This window comes from Mus pahari, chromosome 4 (genome assembly GCF_900095145.1).
Source record: "Mus pahari chromosome 4, PAHARI_EIJ_v1.1, whole genome shotgun sequence".
Lineage (NCBI taxonomy): Eukaryota > Metazoa > Chordata > Mammalia > Rodentia > Muridae > Mus > Mus pahari.
The window spans coordinates 90429263-90451118 of record NC_034593.1 but is presented as its reverse complement, the minus strand read 5'-3'; the positions used below and the strand labels follow the sequence as shown (position 1 = coordinate 90451118).

Below are 21856 nucleotides of genomic sequence, written 5' to 3'. Positions count from 1 at the left end.
TTAGTACTATATTTATGTATGTATGCATGCATCAGTGTGATAAAATGATAGAGTGGAGATTGTCAGTTTGTGAGTCTGTTCTTTCCTTCCACCTTGAAATTGTGCAAAATAGTTTGTGTATTACATATGTAAATATTTGTGATAAATTTGCTTCAGTTTGTCTGCCTTTTAGTTTTATTTATGATCATTTCTTGTAAATAATTTACATTTTAGAGAAATTTCAAATTCATAATTGATTTATTACAAGAATTTTTATTTTATTCTTACACATTATCTGCTTTCTTAAGTTTGCTTGTCAAATTTTCTTCTACTTCTATATTTATTTTTCTTTTAAAATTTCTATATATCCATTCTTCATTTTGATGTATATGTGCTGTGAATGTCAACATTGGTTTCTGACATAGGAGTGGGTTTTCAACAGTCTTAATTTATTAACAATAATTCTACTGGTCTTTGGCATCTCCTTTAATAATTATTAGGTTATTAGGTACTAACAAAGTACTAAAAAATTCATGAGAAGAGATAGAAATAGAGTTTATGCTATAATAATTAAATGCAATAGAATCATTAGAGGAGTTTTATTTTTTTATTTTTTAGATTTGAGATTCATTATTAAGGAATTGGAGGCCTTCACAAGGAGCCAACAATAGTCAGTGGTAGTGAATCCTGGAATAATTTCACAGGATTGTGTAGGGTACATCAAATGGCCCATTGATTTTGGCAGTTAGGAAGCTGTGGTGGTAACAATAGAGGAACTTGCGTGAGCTAACAAATGGAAGTCAGGATTTGTGGCATGAGAAATCAAAGTGCAGAGTATTAAAGCAAAACACACTATATATGAGAAACCAGTGAGCTACTAAAAAAAAAAAGAACTTTGAAAATTGTGAAGTATTATATGTAATGTGTGTATTTTTACTTTGTCTCCACAGAATTCGGAAGTGTCTGTCTTTGAAGTTAACATTCGCTTTATTGGAGGGCTTCTCGCTGCATATTACCTGTCAGGAGAGGAAGTGAGTAGGGTCAAGTAATTGTTTGTTTGGTTGTTTGATTAGAAGATATATGAATGGTGTAGAAGAAAATGTTTTTGTAATTTGACTACAACTGAACTAAAGATTTCCTTTTAATATAAATTTTAGAATTTACTTACTGCTTTTTACAAAATTAAAGTTTTAGTTGGGTTTTATAAGCTTATAGAGTTGGCGGATAAATAGTTTTGGCTCTTTTGATTTATGAACATTTTGTTTTTATTTTAGAATTTTATTTAGGTTTTTGAAAAAAATACTTATGTGTAGGAATCTTATATCCATATGTATTTCTGTACACCATGTACCTGCCTGGTGCCTGTGGAGGCCAGGAGAGGGCATTGGATCCCCTGGATCTGGGCAAAAAGCAGACAGTTGTGAGTTTCCATGTGGGTGCTGGGAATTGAACCCAAGTCCTCTCTAAGAGGAGCCAGTGCCCTTAACCACTGAGCCTTTCTCCAGCTCCTAGTTTTTTTTTTTTTTTTTTAAAGGGTTTTATTTCTTGGTATTTCTTATAAAACGTTTTTTTTTTTTTTTATTTGATTTATTTATTTATTATATATAAGTACACTGTAGCTGTCTTCAGACTCTCCAGAAGAGGGTGTCAGATCTTGTTACCGATGGTTATGAGCTACCATGTGGTTGCTGGGATTTGAACTCTGGACCTTCGGAAGAACAGTCGGGTGCTCTTACCCACTGAGCCATCTCACCAGCCCATAAAACGTTTTTATTACTACACATTAAATTTGTTAAATTTAACTCTATGTGTATGGAGGTCATAGGACATGTGTGGAGTCTGTTCTAGATTTTTCTAGCTTCACTAATTCTGGAAGCTCTAAATAGAATAGATTTTTAGGGATGTTCTTTGTGAAGAACAATATTATTAGTAAAAAGAGTTGACTTATTTTTCTCTGTAGAGAAGAGCATTTTTCTCGCCTTAATGCATTTCTAAGATGTCTTTTATAAAGTTTAATAGGATTTGTCAGAGTAGGCATCCCTGCCTGGCTCTTGATCTTAGGGGGAAAGCATTTAGTTTTATACTATTAGCAAAATGTTAGCTTTATTATTATTATTATTATTATTTTTATTGCCTTTATCATCTTGAAGATATTGTCTCACACTTCTAAGTTTGCTAGACTTTCCCCATTAGGAGTGGATGTTTTGTTATCAAATTATTTTGGCATATAGTAGGATGATTGTATGTTTTAGTTTTTAAACCACATTTATGTTTTTTTATTGATTTGTTGATTGATTGATGGGGTGTGCATGTATATTCGTGTGTAGAGGTTAGAGGACAGCTTGGAGGAAGTCTGTTCTTCCCTTCTGCCCTGTGGGTCCTGGGGGGTTGGAGTCAGGTAATCGCTCTAGTGTCAAACATTTTTATTCTCTGTGTACATGTGGAGGCCTGAAGTTAGTGTTGAGTGCTGTCTTGCTTGCTCTCACTCCAGACCAGAAGCCAGAGATTTGACGAGTTTAGTGAGCCAGTTTGCCCCAGGGAATCCTGTATACACATTGGTATTATAGGTAGGCTGTCATGCCTACCCTGCTTTTTTAGTAGGTTCTGAGAGTTCAAATTCCAGCCTTCACACTTGTACAAGTGTTTTACCCCCGAGCCATCTCTCCAGCCCTCATCTTTTAATACTTTGTGTCTGCCAGTTTGTGTATTTTGCATAAGTAATGCTAGTTTGTTAAAATTGCACTCTCTTTTTTTCTGGTAAGGTTTGTGTAAACTTGATTATTTTCCTTAAAAGGTAGAAGTTTCTTATGAGGTAACCTAAGCTTTGATTTCCCCTACTGTCACATTTTATAACAATATATTCAAATTTTTTGGTAGCTATAACGTGGTTAAAAAATATAATGTATTTTGTCTTTGCACAGAGCAGTGTATAACACTTACACAGTGATGATGCCCCATCAGTCATGCCCAGCTATTGGTCTCATTTCCTCACGGGAAATTGACAGTCAGTGAGTAGAGCAGCTTAGGGAGGTGGCTTTAAACACTGCTGCAAGGAGGAAGGTTTAGATCCAGAAGAAAGGTGAGGTCTCATCTTCCTGGGGAACAATCTAGTTCCCAAAGCTTTCTGAAGAAGGCCATCTCTTGATCTGGGAAGGAGAAAAACCCAGATGTCCTAGTTGGATGTAGGTTGTATCAGGATAGGATTGAGTAGCAAAAATTACAGACTCAATCCAGAAGACTGAAAACTTCTGGGGATCTTAGGAGAACTAAGAGTGTGAGCTATAAACTCCACCCTTCCCTAGTTCTGAATAAAAACCTCTTTGCAAGATTAAAAGTCTAGATCCAGAGCCCAGCTTTGCTCCAGGGCACAGAGAGAAAACCCTGAATAATAATCCCTCTGCCAGTCAAGGGGGAAGCTAGAATAGCAGACCCAGAGATCCATACACCCATAGTGACCATGCTCAAACTACTTTTGAAGCTCTGTGGCAAGGTCATGGTATAAAATGAAGCTGTAACTAAAATAGAGTTTTGTAAGCTTTACTTAATAAAATTTAAATCACTGTTACTTCTACTCTGTCCTTTGGAACTGTTCCCAGTTTCTTTCAAGGTGAAGGACAGAGCAGGAAAAAAGAATCAGGAAATGCTAAGGGCAGTAAGTGAGGCTACAGTTGAGACTGATCTAACTACCCACCTGTAGGTGTTTATTTTTCACAACTTACTTTAACAAGGTTTCAACCTCCCCTCTAGCCCATCACCCAGCAGAGTCAGTGGGAACAAAAGGTTATTAGGATAAGGGGAAGTAGACCTATTTAGAAATAGTTCTTTGGGGGCGATTCTAGTCTGTGTTGTTCTCAGTCCAGTCTACTAGCAAGCACCAAACATAATTCAGCAACTGTAGTTCAGCCCACTCAGAAGACACCACACACTAATCAGCAAGGGCAGTTCATTCTAGAAGAACTCATCTGAATCTGTAGCCAGTGTAAAGAAGCTGCAGGAACCTCAGAAGTCTTGGCAAGTTTCTCTCTCTGAAGACATCACAGGTGAAGCTCAGCAACGCAGTGTAAGGAGAACCAACACGTGCATGTCGTCAGCAAAGAATAGTGAGGTGGAGCGAGGCAAACCAACTCTCGAGCTCCCACTGTCTGTGGGGTCATATTTATATTCTTTCTAAACATTATGTGTCCTTTCACATGTTTGCTATAGCAAAACATCTTTTCACATGTGTCTGCTTAAGCAAAACATTTTTTCATGTGTCTGTTTTAGCAAAACACCCTTTCACCTGTCCGCCTCAGCAAAACATCATTATAACCCGAGTCTCCAAAAGAAACCAGAAATTTCTACTTTACCCACTCTTTCTTACTCTATAGAAAGAGTTCCTTCCTCTCCCTCTGCTGGACACATGGTGAAGGCCAGGCAGAGGAAGAAGGAAGAAAGAACACAGCACTTGCTATTCTTCCTACTCAGTCCTTTGTCAGCAGAGTAAGGAAGTTGAGTAGACTGTAGAAGAGGACTTTGGGCATATGAGCTAGTCTGAGGGAAGAGGCCGAGTCTGGTCCTCTGTGCCAGTCTTTCTCTGAAGGCATGAGAAAGACAGACTGGAAGCATGGAGTCTGTGGATGTGGGGAGGTACCCACAGCTCCAAGGATCCATCCGAGTGTTGGTGGGGAACTGGATGGAAGATCAGGGGCTTATGTTTGTTTGTTTTTAGAGAGGGTCAATAGCTAGGAAAGGGAGGTCTTCACCAAAGCAGTGACCACCTTTGTGATACTTAGCTGACTGATCACAGTAGCCAGGATTCTGTAGCTAGGGCCACACTGCTCTTAGACTGCTTCTGGGGATTTTCTACATGACCATCCTTTCATTTATACTTTATGTACAGCCAAGAGGAGTGTTTGTTTGCAGCAGAGCCTGCTTAGCTACATTTTTCTTTAGCATTTGACCCAGTAAGATCAAGAGACAGTACAGATTAGCCAGAAGCATCAACTTGTTTTCATGGGAGCTTCTAGACACAGGGCAATAGACACCCATAATGCCTTGATGTTTTAGACTTAAAGTGTGTCCCTGTGTGTGTCCATGTTGGACTCCCTGGAGCTGGAGTCATAGGCCAGCATGAGTTGCCCAACTGGAGAACTGAACAGGAGTCCCTGGAAGAGTAATACGCTCCATCTCTGAAGCCCTTACTGCCATTTTTATACAACTGTTAGGATTTTCTGTTTGTCTTACTGGTTTGTAATTTCTTTTTAAAATATATTTTCAAAATAATTAAAAAAATATGCCTACTTTAAAAATATATTTGATATTTTAATCTTTATAATTGACTTACTATTGTATTGTATATTTAGTGTATTAGAGACTATATCCATGGCACATTGTATGAGACAAACAATTTAGTTATGAGCTATACACCAGCTCTCTCACCCCCTTTAAATTGATTTGTGTGTTTTGCCTGCATGTATGCATGTATATGGATCATGTAACTGCATGCCTGGTACCAAGGAGGTCAGAAGATGGTTTTAGCTTTTCTAGAACTGGAGTTACTATGCTTGTAAATCATCATGTGGGTTCTCAGTCAGGAACAAGTACTCTTAACTGCTGAGCAGTTTCTCCAGATTCATTCACCAGCCCCTTTACAAAATTTGAGACAAGTCTCACAGAGTTGCTGAGGTCACTAACATTTCCATCTTTTGCTTTCATCATCTGAGTAACTGTACTACAGGTGTGTGCTGTCATCTAGCAGAGCTTAAGGGATTCTGTTGTTGGTGATTTTTGAAGATAGCAGTTCTTGGTTCTTTTATATAAAAATGAGAGGAAGAACATAGGAACGTTTGAAGACTTTGAGTTTAGATCTTTTTCCAAGTTAGAGATTGTTATTTATCTGGAAGTACTGTTTTATGTGTGAGTGTTTGATATACTTGATTAATTTTCATATCAGTAATGAGAACCAAAATTAATTTGAGAAGATTTAGGAGAGGGAAACTTCAGCCTTAATTCTTCCATGTTAGATTCTCTGCAGAAAAGTTGAAGCAAAACATTGAAATTTTGGTTGCTGACGTCATGGATAAAACCAAATAGTTAAGGAAATACGTGTTGCTACCATATAGTTCTACTATTGTATATGTAAGCCTCAGACTTTAAAGAAGAAACAGGTGGAGGGAGCACATAGGGTCTGGAAATCGGAGTTTTGGTTTCTTACCTTGCATGCCTCCCCCTCCCCTGACTGGTATTTATGAAGCTTTTTACCTTTTGTATTGTAAGTTTCCTCATGTATCAAAGTTGGCTTGAGAGTGGGCCGGTTTGGTTGGTGGCAAGTACCTGTATCGTGCTTGAGGACACAGATGCTTGCCTCTGTGGCGAGGTAGAACTCAGAAGATTTTCTTTTGTCAATGCTTTCGGAGGTTTTAGAATATCTTAGCATGGAGGGCATGACAGTGTAGAAAAGGAAGCCAGGAAAGGAATGTAGGACTAAGCCAGGAGAAAGTAGGGCACCCAAGTGCACGTGTCCTGTGACTTATTTCCTCCTTCTAGGGTGACTTTCTACCCTTCCCCACAAGTGCGCCAGCATATGAAGTCCACGTATTAGACCAGGCCTTTCACCATGTCTCTGGAAGCACTTCACGTTGTATGTGCCTGTCATTTTCTGTGTGTGTCTTAATAGAACCAACTTGGTAACAGTAACCAGAAGTTTGTGAGGGTAGTGAAGATTTTTACTTAGTTGAAAATAAATAACACAAATTCTTCAGATATGTTCACTCAGGGGTAAGGGCATGCATTTTTTCCTGACTTTCTTATTCAGTAGACTTACATTAATATATGTGATCATTTTGATTTGGAAGTCCTCACCAGACCTGTTTCTGTGGCTTCAACATTGAATCTGCATTTGTGCTAAAAATAAATGCATCCTAGAAAAATAATTTGTATTTGGTGTATTTGGCATTATCTGATGCTGAACGAATAGGAAGTAGATGCCTTTCATCTGAGCTAAAGTTGACTATAATTTATAGTGTAACAAAGTGCTTTTGTTGTATTAGAGGTGTAACTAGAATAAGAAATGTTTTACATGCTTCCCATTTTCTGGTGTAGGGAGATATATGAGGGTTACATACTGTCCTCACAGCGTTACTCTTTCCTGCTGATTTGTTATTATCATAAATGTGATGTGTTATTTTCTCAGAAAAAGAGTTTTTCTATTAACTATTCACAAGTTAAGAACTTTTAATGATTTATGATGCTTACTTGATACAGATATATGGCATTTCCTTAACAAGGTTGTCTCTCTTCATATCTTAAAATAGTATCAAAGTGCTTTCCTAGCTAAGAAAGCATAACTTATATGGGAAATGGTACCTGGAATCTGTCAGATAAAATAGAGAAATTGTTAGCTGGAGTTTAATACACATTCATAGATAATAAAAACAAAAGAAATAACAGCAATAAAATCTGTCTTTACTGAAACATAAATATACTGAGTCAGTTTAGGGGTATTTTCTTGGACAAATGAATAGCTTTTAAACCTAAAGTACTGTTAAATAAAGTCATGAATAAAGAAAAAGAAATGTTAAGTGTTAATGTTTTCTGGTTTAAATATCAAGTTATTTTGGAAAAAGTGATCTTGCCCCAGAAATTGCTGCAATTTCTATTGAAATTTTGACTTTTTTGTTGTCTAAAATGTCCTAGTAATTGGGTAAAATATTCCACTAAACTTTGCTGACTGAAGTAGTTTGCCTTCCATTGCTGTGATAAGCATCATGACCAGAAGGTGCTCTCCAAAAAGGAAAGGAGAACGTTTACCTCACCTACTGCTTCTAGTCCATTAAGAGAGGAAGTCAGAGCAGATCAAGGAAGGGACCTGGAGGCAGGATCTGAAGCAGAGGCTGTGGAGGAGCACTGGCTGTTCCTTCTAGGTTGCTCAGCTAGCTTTGTATATAACTCAGGCCTACTTACCCAGGGGTTGCAGGACCCTGCATGATCGAGGCCCTCCCACACCAATCATTAAGAAAATGTTCCACAGTCTTGCCTATAAGACACTCTGATGGAAGTATTTTCTTGACTGAGGTTCCCTTTTCCCAAATGACCTTGGCTTTTGTTGACAAAACTAGGTAGTACACTGACATAAATATCTTTAAATATATTCATTATTTTCTTCTTCAGTGTGTTAGGTCATATATGCATTTGTACACAGTCTTGTCATGTCTGCTTGAAAGTTTCAGTGGTAATACTAATTTATAGTTGATTGTGCTTGTGGTCACTTACTTGATTGAAAAGACAGTTTATAGCATTTGTAACAGGTAGAAATTTGGGGGTAAAATTTATGAGAAGAGAGTGCTCTGGAGGAAATTCCCCAGATGCTGTACACAGCTCTACCTGATGGGCTAGGTCCTAAGAGTAAGCCTATGTTGAACAAGCATCAAGCCTCCTCATGTCATTCGCTCTTGGTCTTGAGCATGCCTCTTGCAGCCATGGCTGCTGTAAGGAGCCATGATTGGATTTTGAGTTTAGTTATATGCTTCAGAAGACATAAAACAAGCATTTCTCAGAGGATATGACACCATTTAAAGTCCCAGAGTACAATTTACAGTCACCAGTTTCAGTTCAGAATCACTAATATATGAGGAAACAAGGGAAAACATTACTTCCACATGAATGTTGACCTGTCTTGGGCTTACCCAGATTAGTCAGTAAGTGTTTTATAGAATCTTTCACAGGTAGACTCAATTGCATGGGAAATATTCTTGAAGTTACTGCATAGATGAAAGTTTTAGTTAAAAAGTAAATCAACCTATGAAAGAGAGCATTAAAAGTCTAGAAAAGAGGAATATGGTATCCAGAAAAATTTACTGTTTACAACTGTCATTGAAAGTAATATCTAGACTTGAAGGCAGAGCAATATATTATTTAGCACAAAGAAAGATAATAAAATCAGAAAGAAAAAAAACAGTAAATGCTTCAGAAGTTTGGAATAGTGTTTAAAAGTTTGATATATGAGTGCTTTGGGTAGAGATATTTGAAAAACAACAGCTATATTTTTTTTCTATATTCGGTAGGAGACTTGAAATTGAAGACACGTTTCCTTAGCATGTATCTAAGGGTTTATATGAAATACCATGATCAAAAACAGCTTGGGGAGGAAAAGATTTCTTTCATCTTAGAGTTGTAGTCTGTTGTGAAGGGAAGTCAAGGCAGGAACCTGGAGGCAGAAATTGAAGCAGAGGCCATGGGGAAACATTTGTTTACTGGTTTGCCTCCCATGGCTTGCTCAGCCTGCTTTCTTGTACACCTCAGGACCATCTACAGTAGCCTGGGCCCTCTCACATTAGTCAGTAATCAAGAAATCCACAGCAGTCTTCCTTACAGGCTAGTCTGATGGAGACATTTTCTCAACATTCCCACTTACCAAACGACTCTGGCTATGTCAGGTTGACAGAAAAATCTAACTAGGGCATCACGACTCAGCACACTTAGTCATGTCATAGCCACACAGCAGAAACCAGGGATTAAAGCAGAGGTTTGAAAGCACTCACAGAACAGAATGACACCATGGAAAACTGATTTAAATGATTGAAACCATGGAGATTATTTTTTATCAAGGACCTTTAAAATGATGTATTTATTTAAAGCAAAAAACAAAAAAACAAAAACAAAAACAGCCCAGAATATTCCATTACAGTGTTTAATGTATATCCTCTATGAAATAATGAAATAGACTTCACAATAAAAATTACCAACAGAGATGAAGGCTGCTTCATGATAAAGGATGAATACATCAGGAAGACACAACAGTCCCCAAATTAAAGTAGTAACTTACTCTATTCTGGGCACCTAATAATACAGTTTCAGATGAATGAAACAGAAATGGATAGAATTAAAAGATTTCTTTTAATTCTTGAAGTAAAAAGGCAATTCCACAAGGACTGTTAAACCCTTAAACGGTTTTTTTCAAATTGATAGGACAGACAGACAATTAGTAATGATGTATACAAGTCCTTAGCACCAGTAACAGCTGTGTTAAGTGAATTGATGTTTATAGAACACTCATTTAACAACTACAAAATACACAGGTTTTTTCAAGTACATATTATATGCATATGCTGGACATCAAAGCAAATTTCAATAAAATTATAATTCATATGTGGTGGCTCACTATAATCCCAGTTCTCTAGGAGGCTGGACTGAGTCCTAGACTAGCCTGGTTTGAGGCTTTGGAAAAAATGCCTTCAGGTGATATACACATCAAATAAAGAATTGCATGGGGAAGTGAAAATGGTATAAAGTTGGTACTTGGAAAGTATGAACAAAATTGAGTATAGCTTTTAAGCTAAATATATTAAGGAAATAATAGAAGATAGCCAGCCTACCAAGATCAGGAAGGAGTGCTATCTCCATGGTTAGGCTTTTTGTTTTGTTTTGGTTTAGTTTGGGGTTTTTGTTTTGTTTTGTTTTTTGTTTTGAGACAGGGTTTCTCTGTCTCGAAACTCACTCTGGAATACACTCTGTAGACCAGGCTGGCCTTGAACTCAGAAATCCACCTGTCTCTGCCTCCCAACTGCTGGGATTAAAGGTGTGCGCCACCACGCCCGGCTCGTGGTTAGGCTTTCATTGCAGACACCATAGACATTCTTAGGAGCACAGAGGTTCTTGGGCTCACAGAGAGCACTAGGGAAACCAGGAATGCTAAACATGCCCAGATGTCTTTTTCAAGGGAAAAGATGTATAACCTGTTATTCAGTAGCCTGGTGATCTGTGCTATCTGTAAGGCCAAGCTGCAAAAAGCTTCCACAGGGAGAACCAGAGTTGACTAATCGTTTAGGTGACCTTTGCACTATCTGTATGGCCAGTTGCTTCCCTAACCTCCAGCAACCAGGGCCAGAGGTGGCTAAGAGCCCAGATGACCACGACTACACCAGGTCCTTCCCTAGGCCCTTACTATAACACAGAGGGCTAACTCCAGAACCTATCTTCATGGAAGAAGTGACATGTATTTTGAGAAGAGTTTCTATGTAATTATGCATTGTTGTGCATGGGGGATTGTATTACACCAGAAAACCCTTTTCCAGTTGTACTGCACTTAAATATGCCTACAGTAAACTGCCAGAAGAGTGAACCAACACCAGCTAACGAACTGTGTTGATGGGGATTTCCTTTTTGCCTCCTGAGGATTGTTACTCACCTGACCCTGATGCTTGCCAAGACTCCCTACCCCTCCACACAAAACATTAAAAATGGGCTAGTGGAGTGTGCCTGATATTGTTTTTCAAAGATTTTAGGTAAAATGGACAAGTTCTCTGAAAAATATGTCAAAATTGACTCCTCCTCCTCTTCCTCTTCCTCCTCTTTTTCTTCTTTCTCCTCCTCCTTCTCTTCCTTTCTCCCTCTCCTCCTCTCATCTCCTTCTTGTCCTTTTCCTCCTCCATTTTTACTAGTATCTATTAATTGTACAAAATAAGCACTTTCATCATGCCATGATTGTACATGTGTATAGTGTACTTTGATCTTACTAACACTTACCCTGCTATGTTTCTGTTCCCATTCCCAGTGGTTTCCTGCCCACCTTCCCAATGGTAGTTCCCTTCCTTTTCCAGATAGTCCTAATCTCGTGGTTTTGAGCATTGATTCCACATGTGAATGAAAACAGGCTAGATTTGTCATTCTGAGTGTTGCTTATTTAGCTTAACATGAAGATGATCTAGTTCCATTTCCCTGCAGATGACATAATTTTGGTCATATATATGTTTATGTGTATATATAAACTTAATTATGTATATATATCACATATTCTTGACCCATTCATCTGTTGTTGGGCAGGCAGGCAGATTGTATAACTTGGCTCTTCTCTTTCAGAAACTCAGGAACTTCTTTTGATGGTGTTAGTGATTGGCTCAGGAGCTCCTAGAAACTAAGAAGGTGTTCTGTCCTGGGAACACTGTCCTACTCTTCTGAGGTCATAGTGGCACTGATATCCAAAAGAACATTACCGATTTGTAAACATTGTGAACATATAAGTAAAAATACTGAAAAAAAATTAGTAAAGCCAGTAAGAATGTGGAAAAATTGTCTGAAGCCTAAGTTGGGTTTATATCCAAAAAGCAATGCTGATTTAATATCAAAACAAAACAGTTGACATAATTTTTTATTTTAAGTAACAAAGTAAAGAAAAAAATAATGAGCTATTTGCAACAAATTCAGCAAAACAAATGTGATTTTGATGGCATGTATTAGAAATAAAGTGAAGTGTTATTTATATTTAACACTGTACTAGCATTGAAGTTTTAAAGTAGAAGTAAAAACCATATTGTTATATACTTTTTTTTTTTGGATTCCTTCAGGTTTTTGAGATACCCAGAAATGTCTTCAATTTTTAATTTTTTATATTTTCTAATATTATGTAACCAGAAACACACATTTCCTGGAGGTGGGGTTGGAGAGCTGTGCTAAGTCAAAAAGAAACATTTACAGCAACTCAAGAGCATCCACCCAGACTGTGTTACTAGCTTTCTGTTGTTAAAATCTGAAATCTGCTCCCATGTTGATAAAGATTCTGTAGCCCAGTTATCTTTTCTTTTCCTATTCTCTCTCTCTCTCTCTCTCTCTCTCTCTCTCTCTCTCTCTCTCTCTCTGTGTATGTGTGTGTGTGTGTGTGTGTGTGCGCGCGCGTGCATATGCACGCACTCTGTGGAACACAGTTTTCTTGTGTGTTCATGTATGTGTGGGTTGGGAGGGTGCACACATGTGTGGGCGCATGTGGAGGCCTGAGGTTTATGGTGGGAGTCATGCTGAATGGTTCTTCCAGTCAAAGCCAGAGCTTGCTGATGTGTCCGGTCTTGTTAGGTAGTCTGCTTAGGGATCCTGTCTTCAACTTCAGTTTCCGGACTTAGGCTGAACTGCCATGCCCACCAGAATTTATGTGGGGTTTTGGGAGTTTTACTGCCAGTCTTGATTCTTCCATGGCAACTACTTTAGCTGCTGATCCATTTTCCCAGCCTTCTCTTAGATTTTTTGGGGGGCAGGTAAAAATACAGATGATAACCAGAACTATGTCCTTTCCTTGTAACTGTGTGTCCACTGAGGCCATCGCATGCTGGGAAACCTTCCTCAGTGTGCACTCAGACATCCACTCTAGTTCCTGTATACTCTGCAGTGACTTATACATTGTGGTGTGCATACAGCAAGAGGTAGTAATAAGCAGCACTTACTATAATTGATGATTATTTGTGCTTTCGTCTCAGATATTCAAGACTAAAGCAGTGCAGTTGGCTGAGAAACTCCTTCCAGCCTTTAACACACCTACTGGGATTCCCTGGGCAATGGTGAATCTGAAAAGGTAAACTCTATTTTATTTGATTATTTATGTTCCAGAATTGTTAACTGAATTTTGACATTTTTGTTCATGGAGCTTTCCAGTTAGCTATTCTACTATGCTTTCAGGACTTAGTTTTTCTTGGTATGTTTATAAGAACATCAAAGCCTTTCCTTAGTTTTAAGATATGTCCTTTACTTTGAGACAGGTCTTCTGCCTGAATTTCATTCCAGTTGCTAGTAACTTGTCTCCAATTCTGTTTAGTGTTGCAATGTATTGAAAGTATGTTCCCTCCCCTTTTCTTCTTACGTACTACTTACTGTTCTAAGGAAAGATAGAAAACAACTTGCCTAGAAATCAAGACAGTCTGTTCTGGAATGCCATGCTAAGGATAAAGGAACATACAGTTCTGATGTAGGATGCTCATTATAGTGTCTAGGTTCAAGGCTGAGCAGGAAGCCTTAAAAATAGTTATTCTTTGTTATCAATTTCATTCAAAAACACTGATTTTTTTTTAACTTAGAAATGGATGAAATACTTTATGCAAGTCAAAAATTTGAATAATGCCTAATTTTAATTTTCATTTAAATCTTTTATGCTGATTGAAATTTTTTCTGTTCATGTTTTCTCCAGGTAGTACTTATTATTTATCTTAAAATCACCTGAAAATATGTCTGTTGGTCTCCTTACACTCAGTTACCTTAGAACAAGTTGAGAACGTTCTTTTTCTATAGGTGTGAACCTGTGGCAGTCTAGAGCGTGTGTGCTTGTTGTAACTATAGTGTGCAAGCCTTTTCTCCTTGCTTCATGGAGCTGCCTTACTCTGCTGGCGGTTTCCTTTGCTGTGCTGTAGCATCTGTCTAACTCCTGATAGTTCTTCTCTTCCCCTCCTGCCTCTGACTTGGCAGAGTAACATTTGGAACTTAAGTTCATGATACTGTTTTTATTTACCTCCTTACCTTTATACAGCAGCTACTGTGGGCATCCCACGGACACAACTGTTACTTCAGTATTTCAGTGACACTAAGAGAGGGCAGTGATATGTCTCCAAATGTTTATTATATCTAGAACTTTTCTTTCATATAAGCTTATATGTGTGTCTGTATGTGCATTTGCATATATTATGGAATAATATTATGGTCGGAGAACAGCTTGTGGGAATTTAATTTCTCCTACCATGTGAGTTCCAGGTATCAAACTGAGATGGTCAGGTTTGGTGAAAGGAACGTATCCACTGAGCCATCTTGCCAGCCTTCATTTCTTTTTAATTTTTAATAAATTCTTTTTTAAAAGGCTTGTTTTATTTATTTCATGTATATGAGTACACTGTCTGAAGAAGACACACCAGAGAGAAAATCGGATCCCATTACAGATGGTTGTGAGCCACCATGTGGTTGCTGGGAATTGAACTCAGGACCTCTGGAAGAGCAGTCAGTGTTCTTAACCGCTGAGCCATCTCTCCAGCCCTTTTTAATTTTTAAAAAGATTTGTTTTTATTTTTAATTGTGTGGTGGTGTGTGCATGTGAGGCAGGAAAGCCTCCATGGATCTGGCTCTTCTGGAGCTGGAATAGCAGACAGTTGGGAGCCACTTGGTGAGGGTGTTGGGAACCCCCAGGGGTTCTTACGCCATCCTTCTAGCCACTGGCCTTCAGTTTTACTTTATTTCTTTGAAGATTTAAGGTTTAATCTGTTGTTGTTCTACTTCAGCTCAAAGAGCTTTGTCTTGTCTTACAGAGCTAGTCTGTTGGGATGGACTTTTAGATTTCCCTTAAGCCGTTTGGTGTATATTCATCCTTTTTTTCTCTCTCTCTTCTTTTCTCTTCTATTTTTCTGCCTTTTTAAAAATTATTATTTAATTTAATTGTATTTTTATGAGTGTTTTGTCTTCATGTATATATGTGCATCACATGCGTTCTCTGGTGTCCAAGGAGGTCAGAAGAGAACACTGAGTCCCCAGGGACTGGAGTTAAGATGGTTGTGGGTTGCTGTGAGAGAGCAACAAATACTCCTAACTTCTGACTCATTCTCATTGTGTGTGTGTTTTGGTTTTTGAGACAGGATTTCTTTATGTACACCTGGCTGTCCTAAAACTTCTCTCTAGACAAGGCTGGCTGTGAATTGAGAGATTTGCCTGGCTCTGACTCTTTTTGGGGGGATGGGGTAGGGTGGGGTTTTTTGTGCCCAGCCTGCCTCTTACTCTTGAGTGCTGGGATTAAAGACATATACCACCACCACTCAGCCCCTGTTTTGACTTTTTGAAAACAAAAAGGTGTACATTTGCATCATGGCCAACACCTGGAAAAAGTGTCAGCCTAGGGACTCAGGTCTGCCTCTAAAGCTACATAGAGAAACAATGTGGGCAGGACTTGAGGCTGTGTAGTTAGGCCTCAGTCTGGTGAATTACTGTCCTAAGTCTTTTAAAAAGTTTTAAAAAATAATCATCTAAGATAGTGTCTTAGTCAGGGTTTCTATTCCTGCACAAACATCATGACCAAGAAGCAAGTTGGGGAGGAAAGGGTTTATTCAGCTTACATTTTCCACATTGCTGTTTATCACCAAAGGAAGTCAGGACTGGAAGTCAAGCAGGTCAGGAAGCAGGAGCTGATGCAGAGGCCACGGAGGGATGTTCTTTACTGGCTTGCCTCCCCTGGCTTGCTCAGCTTGCTTTCTTATAGAATCCAAAACTACCAGCTCAAGGATGGTCCCACCCACAAGGGGCCTTTCCCCCTTGATCACTAATTGAGAAAATACCTTACAGCTGGATCTCATGTAGGCATTTCCTCAACTAAAGCTCCTGTTCTGTGATAACTCCAGCTGTGTCAAGTTGACACAAAATTAGCCAGTACAGATAGCATGCAATATATAGGTTTTGTTATAGCATCTTCACATATATGTATCATATTTTATGCTTATTTTTCCTACTCAGTGGCTTCACACTTGTCACCTGGATTGCTTTGGGCTGACTTCCTCTTGCCCTCCCTTACATAGTCCCATTTCTGTTCCCATATCACATCTGTTTTATTACTTCTTTTCTTCCCTCTTCCCTTATGATTTTGCTCTCCCATGTGCTTTCTAGTTTCAAGATCTATACATATACACATATATACATATATGTACATACAAATATAACTTTAAATGTAGGTTCTACATATAAGAGAGAATTTTTCCCTCTGAGTTTTACTTACTTAATTTAATATGATTTCCAGTTCCATCCATTCCCCACTGATATCACTTTGTTTCATTTATCTTTATGGCTAAAAACCATTTCATTGTGTACATGTACTGCATTTTATTTATCCATTCATCTATAGACTGGTCCCATTGCTTGGTTTTATGCATAATACCTCAACACACATGGATGTGTAAGTATCTCTGTATACATTAACTTAGAGTCCTTCAGGTATACACCCAAAGTGGTAGAACTGAGTCAAATGGTAGTTCTGTTTTTTAGTTCTTAAAAAATGTGTGTTTGGGGTGAGGTGCAAGTATGTACATGTGTATACAATGTTAGTGTTAGACATCATTTTTCAGGAACCATTTACCTAATTGAGAGAGGATCTCACACTGGCCTGAGGCCCCATGACTGCTAGATTGGCTGACTAGTCAACCTCAGGATCCACCTGGCCCTGTTTGGCCATCATTGCCCTGTGCCCAGTTTTTGTTTTTGTTTTTGTTTTTGTTTTTTGCATGGGTTCTGGGCACCAAGCTCAGATCCCATGCATCATGACATGTGCTTTATTATCCCAGCACTGTTGTTTATTCAGCTTTTTGAGAAACCTCTGTACTGATTTCCATAGCATCTGCACAATTTTATATTCCTGATAGTGCACAAAGCTTCCCCACATATTCACCACCATTGTTGGCTTGTTCTTTCCTTTTCTCTTTTTCCCCCACCCCTCTTATGATAGCCATTCTATCTGGGATAAGATAGAATCTCCAAGTAGATTCAATTTACATTTCTCTAATTGCTAAGGATTCTGAATACGGTTTTCAAGTATTTATTGAACATTTGTGATTCTTTTGCAAGTTTTTGAAGATTGACTTGTGAGCACATTTATTGACTAGATGACTTTTACCCCCTTTAGTGTGTAATTTTTGCAGTTCTTTATATATTCTAGGTATTAATTCCCTGTCTGATAAGCGGGCAGAAAGGATGTCTGTTCCTTCTGATGACTTTCTTTTGCTTTGAAGAAGCCTTTTAATTTCATGTAATCATATTGGTCAATTCTTGGGATTATTTTCTATGCGATTGGAGTCATTGTTTATCTCCTGAAATGGATCTATATTTGCCTTTGGTGTTTGTATTCTTTCACGTCCATGTTAAGATCACTGATCCATTTTGAAGTGATTTTTGTACTGAATGAAAAGTATCTAATTTTATTTTTGTTAAAGAGGTTTAATCCTTCCCTAAGTTTATACTTTTGACATTTTTGTCAAAATTAGGTATTTGTAGCTTGTGGATTTGTTTTTGTATCCACAGTTTCTTTAGTCTACATGTCTGTTTTTGTACCAGTATCATGCTGTTCTGTTACTAAGTCTTTGTAATAGGACTTAAAGTCAGATTTCTGTTATCTCCAGCATTTCTCTCTGTCTTAAGGACGTTTCAGCTGCTCAGGGATTTTAGTGCTTTCACAGAAACTTTAGGATTTGGTTTTCTAGTTCTGTATAGAATGTACTTGGGATTTTTATGGGGAATATGTTGAGTATGTAGATACCATTAGAGAATATATATATTTCATGATATCAGTTCTGCCAGTCTGTGAGCAAGTGGGGTCTTCCCACCTTCTGATGTCTTCTTCAGTTTTCCCCAAGTGTCTTAAAGCTTCGATTGCAGATGTCTGTTTGGACTTATTCTGGATTATTTCCGAAGGTATTGTAGATCAGAATTTCCCAGGTTCTAAATTCATTTATTATTGTTATGTAGAAAAGCCACTACATTTTTATGTTTATTTTGCATCCTGCTACTTGCCTAAAAGTATTTGTCAGTTATAAATATTGGTTGAATCTTCAGAATCTTAAATTTAGGGTCATGTTGTATGTAAACAGGTTTATATGTTTTTTTCTGTTGCTATTTGTGTTCCTGTGGTTTCTTTTTCCTGATGCATTGCTTATGACTTTGAGTAGTATATATTGAAGTTGGCACCTGTATCTTTCCAGATTTCAGAGGAAATGCTCCTGTTCTCCTGCATTTACTATAGTAGTCTTGTGTAGTATATAGTATAGTCTTGTAAGTCACCTGTATTACGTTGAGATATGCTCCTTCTATTCTTGGTGTCTTGGCTTTTGTCTGCATTGGTAAGGGCTTTGGTATGGGTTAAGTTTATTTGTATGCAGTTAAATTTGTTGATTTGCATATCCTAGCTTTGCATTCCTGGATTGACACCAACTCAGGGTCTTACTAATACATTTTAAAATTTGATTAGCAAGAAATTTACTTATGATATGAGCCTAAATTCATCAGGAAAATAAATCTGTACTGTTCTTCCTCCAGTTTTGTTATTGTTGTCTTCCTCTAGCTTTGTTATTAGGGTGATAGTGGCTGCACAGAGAAGTGTTCCTTTCCTAACTGTTTATGTAGTAGTTAGAGGAGCATTGGTGTTAGCTGTTCTTTAACAGTTTGGTGGAATTGGGCATCCAATCTATCTATCTAGTCTCAGGCTTTTCTTTATTGGGAAGTTTCATTATGTCTTCTGTCTCAATCGTTGTTATAGGCCTGGTTAGGTTGTTTATATCCTCTAGGTGTAATTTTGGTAGGTTATACATGTCTAAGGATTTATGCTGGATGGTGGTGGTGCAGGCCTTTAATCCCAGCACTCAATAGGTAGAGGCAGGCAGATCTCTGAGTTCAAGGACAGCCTGGTCTATAGTACAAGTTCCAGGACAGCTCAGACTACACAGAGAAACCCTGTTTGAAAACCAAAACCGAAAACCCCAAAACTTATGTATGTTTTACAGATATTTTACTTATTTTATGGTATAGATTTTCAGAGTATTCTATTTTTTCTTTTATTTGGATTTCACTAGAGTCTGTAGTAACTCTTTTTTCAGTCTTTTATTAATTTGAGTCTTCTCTACCCTTGGGTTAGTTTATCTAGTTGTTTGTTTTCAAAGAACCCTGACACTCTCAGCATTGAAGCTGGCTTTCTTCCTCCTCTGTGTATTACTATACACAGAGTATTTTCCTTTAGTATTTTCTGCAGTGCTGGCTTAGTGGTCATGACCTACCTTAGCTTTTGCTTCTCATGAAATGTTCTTATTTCCCTATCAGTTTTAACACAACTGCCCAAATATTGTTTGGTTAACGGATGTTCTAAATATATTCCATGTGTTCTGGCTATTGGAATTGCATGTGCTTGCCCTTTGTACATGTATTAGCCATTTTCCATTACAGTTTTGTTTCTTTGTTTTGTAGTTTTTAACATCTTTTTAAAAGATTTATTTATGTAATTTGTATATGTGAATGATCTATTTGCATGAGTCCCTGCATGACAGAAGAGGGCATCAGATTCCATTATATGTGGTTGTGAGCCACCACTTGATTGCTGGGAGTTGAACTCAGGACTTCTGGAAGAACAGCCAGTGCTTTTAACCACTGAGCCATTTCCAGCCCCTAATTTTGACACCTTGAGTGTAATATGCTGTGGGGAAATTCTTTATTCAATTCCTTTGTGGGCTTCTTTTTTTTTTTTTTCCTTCTAGATTTGGGAAATATTCTGCCATGTGGCTTTATGCATGGAGTGAGGGAGTGCCATTTCAGCATCTGGGCTATTGACATACCTATGGTTTATTGTATTGTACGTATGTCTTATTTCCACCAGACTGATTTTCACCTTGGTCGTTTTCCCTCTTTGCTAAAGGTGCTCTCTCCTGGTCACACTTAGTATTTTGGTCTGTGGGCTGTTATATTCTTTCACCATTGCCTTTTCTATGTGGGTGGCTGATGTTTTGACTGGAATAGCCTTAAAGTGGAAAACGACAATGCTGAGTTAGTACAGTCAGAGGAACTATCATTGTACCATTATACGTTGAAGACTTCCTGAGTATAGATGACCTTGCTGAAAGGGATGTAGCTGTGGCTATGTCGTCTATCCCTGACTTAGTGTCTACATGTGGGTAGTAGAAAGAGACTGTAGAGGTACATTTATCCGCTGGCCTCAAGTTCAGTGCTGTCTCAGTACAGGGTATCTTCTGTTGTGATCTTTCTTGCAACCATGGGTAGGCCTGTCTTTGCTTATGTATTTATTTACCTGTCTGAATTGAGCTTCCTGCCACCTGCATCATTTGATTTGTCATTGTTTGGCAATCCTGCTTTCTGCAGCTGCCTCCCTGGTCCTTCCCTTTATTCAGGGGCTATAGCAAGTCAAATAGGTTTTTAAACAATAGTATTTCTGAAGATGTTATCCTGCACTGCCCTTTGGTCATATGGAATACAAAATGGAATTCATCTTCACACTGACCCATCCCTTGGAAGAATTACTGTCTCATCCAGACTTAAAACTGGGTTTGGGGTTGAGAGAGGACCGTGGGCTTGCCTTTAGGAAGCACTGGTCTGGCCCACCTCTCAAGGTGGCTCGTGTTTTCCTGTACCTCTCGATTCACGTCTTACCTGGCCACTGCCTGTCTCTCTCAGTGCCACAGCTTTTGGTTGTCCATATGTGTATTTTGTTGATGTCTGAAGCATTTCCTTCCCTCATTCTTTGGAATAGAATCTGCCTCCCCTTCTCCAGTTATTCAGACTCCTTCACACAGTCACATGTGGGCAGCTTTAGAGATCTTTAAATAAATGTTCAAAGGATATTTTCAGTTTATGTAAATTCTAGGTTTATGTTTGCTTCCCTTTGAAGAAGTTGTTTCGCTCTTGTTTGGCCTCCGTTGTTTGTAAGTGATGATTTGAGTTATTGTGTATCCCTTGATTTTTTTTTTTTTTTGCTGTTTTAATATGTGAAAAAGTGCTCTAGTATCATTTTTCTGACTTTTGATTTCCTTCCAAAGCTCAAATTCATTGCACTTAAAAGCCATCCTATAGCCCCATAGTTCTTTTTCGTTTGATAATCCATTTTCCACTTGTCTTCATGGATTTCCTTTTATGTCATTTCTGAATTTCTTAGGATCCCTAAAATCATGTATAATATTTATTTTTCTAATTGAAAATACTGATAGGAAACATGGTAGATCTTTTAATTATTTAATTTAGGAACTATAAGACTTCAAATATAACACAGTACAGCCTTTATTAAACCAACTTTTTCTTTTCCCTCATTTTTAATTTTTATGTATTTTTTTAATTGGAAATAGATTTTTTTCACACAATATATTATTATGGTATCTGTTCTTCCTACTCCTCCCAGTTCCTCCCCACATCTCCTTCCATCTTGATCACCCCAATTCTGTCTCTACTTAGAAAACAAACTGGTATCTAAGGAATAATAATAAAATACAATAAGATAAAACAAAAACAAACAAATTGGAATAGGACAAAACAACTAAGCGAGAAGTCACTAGATATGCACTCACTGATAAGCGGATATTAGCCCAGAAACTTAGAATACCCAAGATACATTATGCAAAACACAAGAAAACCAAGA

General features: G+C 38.0%; 1 protein-coding gene across 1 annotated transcript in view; it reads left to right on the top strand.

The window, feature by feature from the left end:
• Man1a2 (mannosidase alpha class 1A member 2) overlaps positions 1-21856 on the top strand; it is a 133750-nt gene that overhangs the window by 44744 nt on the left and 67150 nt on the right. The window contains exons 5-6 of the mRNA XM_021195475.2: positions 930-1010; positions 13200-13294. Coding sequence (XP_021051134.1) covers positions 930-1010; positions 13200-13294 — 176 coding nt within the window. The remainder of the gene's footprint in view (positions 1-929; positions 1011-13199; positions 13295-21856) is intronic.